The following is a 10,337-nucleotide window of genomic DNA, read 5'->3' as shown; positions in this document are numbered from 1 at the left end:
CAGAGGGCATCTGTTCCCTGTTGTTGGATGCACGGTGGTGATGGAGCAGTGCACTTGTGCAGATCTGCCTCGCCACACCTGAGCAGGCGGGTGGTGCCCGGTTTACCCGCCTGCACTCAGTTTCCATTCATCTGTGTCCTCCAGCCAGTCCAGATCATGACATCACTCCTGCAAGTATGTTCAGGTCACACTTCCTCTTGGGTCCTCCTCCTAGTCTGGACCCATATCACTCACCCTAGCTGGCTCCTCACATTTAGAATGTGTTCTGCCCTCTAGTTTAGGACCAAATTCTTCAGACTCTGGCCTTAGCTTCTGGATTCACCAGCCCTGTTCCCTTTACTTTTCTGAATGAAAAACTCACCATCTTGGCCTCTGTCATCTATTCTGTCCTTGCTATTCTGCTCTGGTGACAAGGAACTTCCAGCCCTGGCCCCAGTGGGCCATCCAGCAGGCTGGTGCAACATGCTACTCAAGGGCTGAACAGATTCAGAGTCTGACTTCTCCTGCCAGATAACCACATCAGAAAGCTGGTCTGACACCCTTTCTCTGCCTTCACATGCAAGACTGCGACAGCCCATCCCACAGTCTGGCTGAAAAGACCACAGTTCACTCTGCCCCCTTATCAATGATTGTGACTCTCCCAGTCATCCCAGGTTCTCTCAACCTTGTGTCCCCACTCGTCTTGCCAAGTCCTTTATCATTCCTTTCCTTTTTTCTTCCTCTTCTTTCTACCCTTCCTCCATACTCTAGACCTTCACTGGCCTTCCCTGGTATCTCTTTGCCGGACAGCCATACTGAGGAGTAAAAAGTTGCCTGACTTCTTTGTGTTGACTGATGCCAGATTTGGTGCCAGATTTGTCTTGGAGGCAGCTGTCTAAGAAGGCTGGACAGTCGGCGCAGCCTGCAGAGCATGCTGTAGGCAGAGGAAAGAAGACTGCTCTGTAATTTTCCCAACAGCTTCCTCACATCTGTGGGCGACGGCTTGGACACCTTGCCATTAACAGACAAGGAAGCTCAGGAGACTGGCCCGGGGTCTCGAATTACACCAGTGCAGAGGTGGAAGTGCACCCAGAGCTCTCAGGCTGAAAGCTGTCCACACAGCTGCATGCAGCAGGATCACAGCCCACTGTCTTTTAAAACCTCAAGGAGGGTAGTCACAGTGTGAAAACTTATACTTGACAGTTTCTGCTAAATGGTATCAGACTTTCCTGTTGACTCGTTATCCTGAAAGGAGTTGCAGAGTTAATCCTTGTTGAGGATTAATCATTTTCTCTCTTGCCTATGACTGTTTCTCACGTCCTGCCCCTGGTTTCACTTCTCCCAGGATTTCATTTGAAGGGCGGGACATTCCTCCTACCTCCCCCAACCCCTACTGGAGCCTACAGTCAGGACCAATGAAAACAAAGTATCTCATCCACCCAGTGACTAAGAACTCAGAGTATTTAAGAGGTTGTGGGAATGGGCTGAAAATTAGCTTTTGCCTTCTGTGCCGACAGACACACTCTCTTCTGATTTGGACCATCACTGAGCTGCAGAGTGAAGGGGGAAGAAATAAATCCCCAGACTCCCTGCCACCATGTGCTACGGCAAATGCGCACGATGCATCGGATGTTCTCTGGTGGGGCTCGCCGTTCTCTGCATTGTAGCTAACATTTTGCTTTACTTTCCCAATGGGGAAATAAAGTATGCCTCTGAAAACCACCTCAGCATATACGTATGGTTGTTTTCTGGCATCATAGGAGGGGGCTTGCTGGTAAGTCATTTAAAATTATTACAATCTTAAAAATTCTCTCCTGTTAAATATCATGCTTTCTTGTGATGTCATGGGAAGTTTTCTATAATGCAAAATTCCAAATCCAGTGATTTTTGTTCATTTTTCTTTTGGAAGTAGATTACGCAAAAGTTGAGATAAGCATAGTGTACTGATTTTACTGGATGTTGTTTTTCAAAATCCTCTTTCAACTAAAAGAACTACCTTTTTGCTAAGCTCTCTTAGTTACAACTAGAAACAGATAGTAGTTTTTAAATCAGATTTGAAAGACTGGAGTTTGTAGTCCTAAAGCCGGCAGTCATGGAACATTTTTGCTCTGGGGAGCTGGGAAAAGTCGGGCTGGTTTTCTGTCTAAATCAATAGAATTTGGGATCTAAAATCCCTGCTGTTTGTTCTCAGGCATCTGTGACAGAAAAAAAAATAGTGAATTGTGAGTGCATAGCTATTTAGAAAGAATTATAAATTTTCTCCTTTATGTAATCCTGGGGTGTGGTGTCTAGGAAAAACCCTACAGTGCACAGCAGATCTGTGTGGGTCTGAAGCTAGTAGTGGAATGTGTTGTTTTTTCCAAGGTTTATTTTTAATTGAAGTGAGAGGAATTTGTCTGCCAATTTTGGAGCTGAAAATATTAGCTTTAACCACAGCATGGAAAGAATGTGTACAAACTTGAGTTTGCTACTTTAAAATGCTGGGATTGAGAATCTTAAAGAGAAGTGTTATGGAATTGCTAATACTGGACAAAATAATTTTCTTAGTCAAATAAAGGGTATTAAAACATTTAAACTTTGATCCACTAATTACGGTTTGGTAAATCTGCTTTGAATTTAAACATTACTATCATGTTAATGCAGTCATTTGTCCTTAATATTGCACTTGTTAAAGCTTCTTTTGACCTCAAAATATTTCATACTCTATTTAAAAAGCTTTATCATAGAGCTACAAGCATATAATCCTGTCTGAAAAAAAAAGCACACTTTTATTATACAATGCTTTCATTGATTCCATTTCACAGAAAAAGGTTTCAGTTATTCTTTTAAAGATTGTTGGTATCTTCTATGTTTTACAATGAAAAACAGATTTAAAGACAAGGTTTAATAGTTCCAAAACAGCATTTGCAGCTGGGACTACGTTAGGAGCTCTGGTAGAATAACCACATTCAAAGGTTATTATTTTTAGCCCTCCCAAACCACACCCTCACCCTAAAGAATGATTTGACACATTACAGGAAAACAAGAAGATACTGCATGAAAAAGTTTTTTCCTCTTCACCATTTCACATTATTTGAAATACTTGATCAATTTAACCCAAAGCCGGTCAACAATGTCAGAAACAAATATGTTTTACCAAAGACCCTTAACCTGACCCTTATGAGCTTGGGGAAAGATGATGACTCAGATCTGCTCGTTTTCTCACCAGATATTCCTGCCAGCATTCGTATTCATTGGGCTGGAACATGAAGACTGCTGTGGCTGCTGCGGCAGTGAAAACTGCGGCAAGAGATGTGCGGTAGGTCCTTCCACTCTGATGGTAAGAATGGTTTCCACGTCGCCACTGGGACACTCTGTGGCTCACTCTCCGTGTTTTGGCTCCCGTTAGATGCTGTCTTCTGTACTGGCGGCTCTCATCGGAATCGCAGGCTCTGGCTACTGCATCATCGTGGCAGCCCTGGGCTTAGCAGCAGGACCAATGTGCCTCGATCACAACTCCAACTGGAACTATACCTTTTTGGACACCGAAGGACAGTGAGTAATCGTTCCTCAACAGACCACACATTCTTACCCTCCACAGGTGTATAGTGGCAAACTCATCACACTGCAAAGGCATCATTGATGCATTCATCCATCCACTCAGCCTGGTTTACTGGCACTGACTCAGGCATGGGTTAGGGTGCTGAGGATTCACACTTAGTCCCTGACCTGGAGAAGCTCTAAAACTTTTTAATGAATACACTGATTCAGTCTTCATGATAACCCTACAAGGTGACTGTCACTATTGCTCTCATTTTAAAGAGGAGGAAACACAGACACAGAGAGATGAAGTAGTTACCCAAAGTCACACTGCTAGGACATGCAGTCAGGATTTGAACCCAAGCAATTTGGCTATAGAGTTTGTGTTTATGTATGGTATATACACTATTTCAGAACAGCTGGCTGATTTTATTAAAAAATATGATGGAATCCTTACATGGATGGAAACTATGTGAATTTAATCAAAACCTGAGGAAATCATAGTAACCTCCAACACACACACGCTCACATATAACATAATAACTGTAAGTTGCACCCTTATTTAAAGTGATCAGGCTATATAAGACCAGTCTTGTTCGCAGTTTTAACATCAGGATAATTTAAGATGTTCCATTGTTTTATGTTGACATTTCTTCTCTGTTATTGAGAAAAGAACAAAAACAGCTGATAGAAACTGATATATATTATAACAAATGAATGACATCTTTTTGAATTTTGAAAGGTTTAGAATGCTGGCAAGAATACCTGGTGAGAAAACAGAGTAGAAATAATATGAATAATGAATCTTAATTGCCTTCATATTATGAAGAATGTCCCTCATGAATTGTATCACACAGAGTAAGGTCATAAGGTCAAGTATAAAATTTGGTAAACCTAGGTTTGATCCCAGCTCTGCATTTAGTCTCTAAGTTGGCAGGAAAAAGTAAACTGAGCTGTCTGCATTTCAGTTTCTTCATCTGTAAAATAAAACCACAGGCAGTTATCAATGAAATACTGTAGGTAAACCATGTTACAGAGCTAACACGCTGTGAGCATTGCCACTGTTCTCTGTTACTATCATCTCCTAGCTTCCAATGAATATAGCCCAACCTTAGCCTTTGAAGGAAAATTAGCACTTACGGAGTATAAAATTTTGGTGTTCAAAAATTATGATTTTTTATGCTCAGGACTTACTGAATGTACTAGTAGAAATAAGTTACTCATGTATGCACAGACATACAAAACTAATGCACAAACCCATCTCTAAAAAATAAAGTTATGACTAACATAGCTGGCATGCAAGGAGAGGTGAGAGCCATCACTAAATGTTTTTTATGGCTGTTTGATTCTACTCCCTCCCATGATTCACCTCAGCTTCTACAGGAAATCTTCTACTTCACCATCTCCAGGAATTGCAATAAAGGGAATAACAAATGGTCACTGTCAATGATTAGTTGCTCAATAGCCAAGTGGGCCCAGAGAATTTTTTTTACATTGTGTCCTGAAATTACTGTTTTTTGTTTCAGTGACATGCAAAAAGGCAGGGCCAGGACGACATAATTTTTTGTAATAAACAGATGGAATTTCTGATTGCCTCAATGAACCATTCCAAAGTTAGGTCTCTCATTTCCATCCTCTTTATCTTGCTGTGTTAAGAAGAAGTGATAAGGAAAGAATCATACCAGGCCTCTTTGTGGAATTAACTCAATCCTAGATTTTTCCACAAGATTAAATCTTAGTTCATTAAGGACTAAAATACTCTATGATGTAGCAAAGGTCAAAATTCAAGGAAAGGAATGATACAATTTTTCAGACTGTATGACTATCCAGTTATTTGGAAAATCTTTTAAGATATACATATTCAGTCAGATACAGCCTTCGCATTATTTCTCATAGTGACTTTGGATTTTTATGTAACATTCAATTACTTTAAAAATGTGTTGAGAACCTACTGTGTGTCTAGAGCACAGGTGGCAAACACAAGGCCCGTGGGCCAAATCCAGCCTTTTCCACCTTGTTTTATCCAGCCTGGCACCTTGTTTCTACCTGGCGGCAGTGCTGAGCTCTTGCTTAACTGTTAAGGAGCAGTTACATTTATACAGTCCTAAAATTACATTCAGTCTTTTGAAGGCAACCTCAAGGCAGATGTGACCCCCAGTCTCATCATGAGTTTGACACTCCTGGTCTAGAGGCTGGATATACAATGATAAAAGGTCTAATTTCTACCTTCATGAAGCTCAGACTTGTGGAGAAGCTACATAAGTAGGTTTTCCCTGGCCTACCTTAGGTAACTTTCCTCTGTGGCTCTTTCATATGTGGTATACTGGATTAGTGTACTTGTTGTATTGAGATTGCCTGTTATCTGTTCTCTTAAACTGTGTTTCTCCAGGACAGAGCCCATGCTGTGTTCACTATTGTATCCCCAGCCCTGGCTCAATGTCTCACTCACACTAGGTACTCAATACTGTCTTTTGAATTTATATTTATCACTGCAACAAAATATGGGCTAAATTGTCATTTTGTGGAATGATATGGATTGGAAGAATTTGAGATAGGCCATTGAGTTAATTAATTTTTTTTCTCTAAATAAAAAAACACACAAAAAGTAGCTTATGAGACATCACATCAGATGTGGTTACATGTCAGAAGTTTCCATTCTTATCTACAGATACCTTCTAGATAAAACCACGTGGTCCCAGTGCCTTGAACCCCAGCATGCTGTGGAATGGAATATCTCTTTGTTTTCTATCCTCTTGGCGCTTGGTGGAATTGAATTCATCTTGTGTCTCATTCAAGTAATAAACGGAATGCTTGGAGGCATATGTGGCTACTGCTGTACTCACCATCAGGTAAGAACCTGTGTGAAAAGGTTGTAGCATGTCCCTCCTATATTCAGTTACTATAATGCACCATTGTTTTCACCATAGAGAAAAAGGCAAGATCAAATATTGCTCATCCTATCTGCATTTATTCCTATATCATCTTTGTGGCAAAGCATTTACCACATTCAGTTTTGCTCTTAATAATACATTTCCTTGAATGTCACAGTCACTGAGTTACCTTGGTTCTTTATAGTTGGCTCTGTGAATACAGGAAAATGCCACCCATAGATAAAGTGCCCCCTTTAGGAGCTAACCCACTGCCCCTTTCACTACCTCTGCTCTGGCTGCAGACACAAAGAAATGTCCTCTCTTTGCTTCTCTCATGTTCCCAACTGATTTTGACAAATAATAGCCAACATTCATTGCACCAGGCATTGTGCTAAACCCATATTTCAGATGAGACTATGACTCAGAGGTTAAGCAATATTTCTAAAATCACCTACTCAGGCAGGAAGTAACAGGCTTCACACACTGGGTCATTTTATGTCACAGCACCTGCTCTTAATCTGTATGTAATACTTGCTGTTCTGTTGGGTTTTTTATAATTCCTTCCTAATAAGGAGTCACAAAAAGCCCAAACAGCTAAGCATAGAAAATCACTAGTAGCCTTTCCATAGCCTTTCACTGTGAAAGAAAACCAGGAAGCACTTGTTTCCTGGCGATATGATTTTGAAGAGAAATATGTATTTGTTAGTAGTGGGGAAAGCCCTTGTTTCTATAACCCCCTCAGAAATCATATATTATTGAATTGATGGAAGTTTAGCATTGGTCCAGTTTTAGGGAGGGTGTTATTTTATGCTTTCTTCTATAAAACAGGATTAGGTAAACAGAAATTTATTTAACTGATATTTTCCTAACCATTTATTTTTCTGGTTCAAGGTCTCATAACTTTTAAAATAAGACAAAACCCAATGAACACTAAAAGCCCATTGTTACCACAGAAAACTTTGCTGTAAATAAAAGGAAACTTTCTATAATTTTTGAGGGGAAATTAAAATAAAAATCTAGTTTTCCTTATCAGGCAAATACAGCAAGATTAATAATTTCTTTGGGAGCTCTCCAAATTCCCAAGAAAACAAAAGAGTGGGAAACCTTTGACATGGAGTTGTTTCCTAGCAACGTGGTTTGGGGGAGTCAGGGAATAATCCTCTCAGGATCACTACAGTTTAACCTATCTTTAGCTTTGAGCTTCATCTAAGGCAAAGTTTAAATTTGGCAAGGCCCCACTGGACTTCAGCTCTCGTACATTTTGGGGACAGGCATAATATGTCAATGACCAAAGTCACTGTAGTGGTTTAGCAGAGTGACACCCTCTCCTGGGAGGGAGCAAATAGTCCCACTGGGTTTACCATCTGAATCACAGTAGGCTTCTTTCCAAAGACTGCACAGCAGATCTGTTTACCTTTGTTACAAGACAAAAGTGACTTTCAAAGGGCAGGGTTTTCGGTGTAGATGAGTCAAGTTTGTAACTCAGTAGCATTTAATTGGAAAGGTTACCACATTGAGCCCACTCCCATGTGCAAGTCCCATGGCATTATCTCTGAAATCCTCGAGATTAAAAACCTGCCCCAAACATGCTCAATGCCAACTCAGCACTGGTAAGCTACAGTTTCCATGGCCCCTTTCTGCAGCTTTTGCTCAGAGAGGACAACAGGTCTGTCTGGTTTGTTTAGGAAACATTTTGGAAGCATTGTCTAAGCTCTCAGTATTGTTGACCAAAGCTCTGCTGAAGTTGAGATCAGTCTGCTTTATGTTTGTGTAAAACAGGAGTTTAAAAGACTGAAATGACACCATTGTTTGTTTAGCCAGATCGTAACCTTATGCATATTTCATTTTCTTTACAGCAATACGACTGTTAAAAGAACCACTTCAAGACAGAACCACAATCTTCATTTCATTGTAATTTATATATTTTACTTGTATTAATTTGTAAAACTTTGTATTAGTGTATCATATTTCTTATATTCTACTTTTAAAAGTGTACGTAGAGACTGGCATCTTCATGTGATGTCAGTGTTTACACATAGCAAACAAACATTTTTTTTAAGGAATGAGAAAATAAAATGTGCACTGGAGGTAATTTACAGATTGAGTGACTATCCTCAACATATCTGAGATAACTTTGCCTTGAAGTAATATTTTTGACAAACATTACACATCCCAATTATTATTGAATATATATGCGAATGTTTACTCAGTGATAGATTTCTAGTTGCTTTTTTTAAGACCGTGAAGGAGAAAGTCCAACAACTTGACAAGATGTTTTTTCACTGTTTATATGGTGTTTCCCATGTATATACCTGCAGGTCTCTAACACAGGCCTCTTTGAACTGTTTTGGTTTCCGGGAGAGATAGCTCCTCGCCCAGAGTGGGAGGACTGACTGATGATGCTCCAAACCAACTGAACAAGTCAAAACGTGCAATGCTGCTAGTTGCTGCAAGCATTATCAGATCCTAAATTTTCCTAATATGTGGAAAGCTTTTTGTTCTTCAATGACAAGTACTGAGGGTCATATATTTAAGAAGAGAAAGGCCTGGGTAATTGGACAGAAAGAAAGATGGGAGACGGAATACAGCAGTTGATCAGCATCATAAGAAAATGGGGCAAGAGGGAGATGGGGTAGGAGGACCACAAGGAAATACCCCAAACTTGCTTGATTAAATACAACCAAATAAAGTATTCTCTACCATTTTTTCTTGCTTAGTTTCTTTGTCTTTTGTTTAAAGTTTCTCCTTTTTTCTTCCCCTGCTTTTCCCCCCAGGTTGTGAAACCCCTATTGCCAGGGGCTTTGCTTCCTGGGTCCTTTATCCCACTTTCTCTCCCTCCTCTCCTACCTTCTTCTGGTATCCAGGCATTGTCCTTGCTATGCCATGTCTTGTGGTCTTCTCCCCATTTAGGCAACCTTCCTTTCTGTGGGGTGCTGCAGGCATCAAGCTCCTGAAGGGAAGGAGTAACAGACATTTTTCTCTCAATATTTTATGTCAGTTGTAGAGAGTTAGGCTCTTTCAAGTGAGAGGATCCCCTGATCTATTTATTGGGAATTCTCTTCAGAAATTTTCTGATTTCAATACTCTCTGATGATGTAGCAAAGCTGTAATGACCACTATAACAAGAAGGTATCTTAAGACCAACAAATGAAACAGAATAGAATGTAACAGAATTTATGACAGGGTAATTTACTTACAGGAAATTAAGTTTGAGTCAGAGCAGAGCAGATGACCCAACAATTCTGCACAGATTATTTTCTGCTGCAGACTCTGGTAACTGTACTTTTTAAAACAGTATAACAAGTGCTAGTAATTGACAAGACAGGGGGACAGAGAAAGCAGTAGCGCCAGGATCCATGCCTCCCAACAGTCTGGCAATAAATTAAGTTTTGTAATCAATACCATCACCAGTTTGATATTTATCTCTAGTTGTCATCCTTCCTAACAAAAATATTTATGGCTACATTTTAAGGTACACAGATGATCATCAACTAGAAATCTTTGATATGCTTGCCAAGAACAGTGAGTGAGTTTGGTCAGAGGTCACAGTGTGAAACAAAAACTGAAATGAGCCCTGGCCAGAAGGCTCACTGGAGCACTGTCTCTTACACCAAAAGGTTGCAGGTCTGATTCCCAGTCAGGGCACATACCTAGGTCGCCCAGTTCGAATGCTTGTCACAAAGCATAAGAGAAGCAATTGATTGATGTTTCTCTCTCACATCGATGTTATCTCTCTCCCCCTTTCTCTTGTTCTAAAATCAATAAACATATACTTGGGAGGGGATTTTGAAAAATGAAATGATATCCAGGGCACAGAGATGGGGTTGGTCTACATCTACACAGGTGTTTATTTGCCTAGCCACAGACAACGGTTAATAAAGAAGCTCCACTGGCTGTTGGACAGCAGGGCTCCCACTGCCTGTGAAGCTACCACCAGTGGTTTCCTGATTGAAGGGCTCTGTCTTTTTC

The 10,337-nt window shown here is 40.4% G+C and overlaps 1 protein-coding gene across 1 annotated transcript; it reads left to right on the top strand.

Annotated features, from left to right (window-relative positions):
* Window positions 1-1,461: 1,461 nt before the first annotated feature.
* TM4SF1 (transmembrane 4 L six family member 1) lies at window positions 1,462-9,072 on the top strand. The gene is made up of 5 exons (XM_045851858.1): window positions 1,462-1,753; window positions 3,188-3,277; window positions 3,368-3,513; window positions 6,167-6,347; window positions 8,225-9,072. The coding sequence occupies exons 1-5, from the start codon at window positions 1,577-1,579 to the stop codon at window positions 8,237-8,239; spliced, it is 609 nt and encodes a 202-aa protein (XP_045707814.1). The 5' UTR covers window positions 1,462-1,576; the 3' UTR covers window positions 8,240-9,072.
* The last annotated feature ends 1,265 nt before the right edge of the window (window positions 9,073-10,337 follow it).

Source organism: Phyllostomus hastatus, unplaced genomic scaffold, assembly GCF_019186645.2.
Source record: "Phyllostomus hastatus isolate PE091 unplaced genomic scaffold, TTU_PhHast_1.1 phas_contig_86, whole genome shotgun sequence".
Classification (NCBI taxonomy): domain Eukaryota; kingdom Metazoa; phylum Chordata; class Mammalia; order Chiroptera; family Phyllostomidae; genus Phyllostomus; species Phyllostomus hastatus.
Note: the sequence above shows the minus strand (reverse complement) of the source record. Positions and strands in the feature narration are given on the sequence as shown.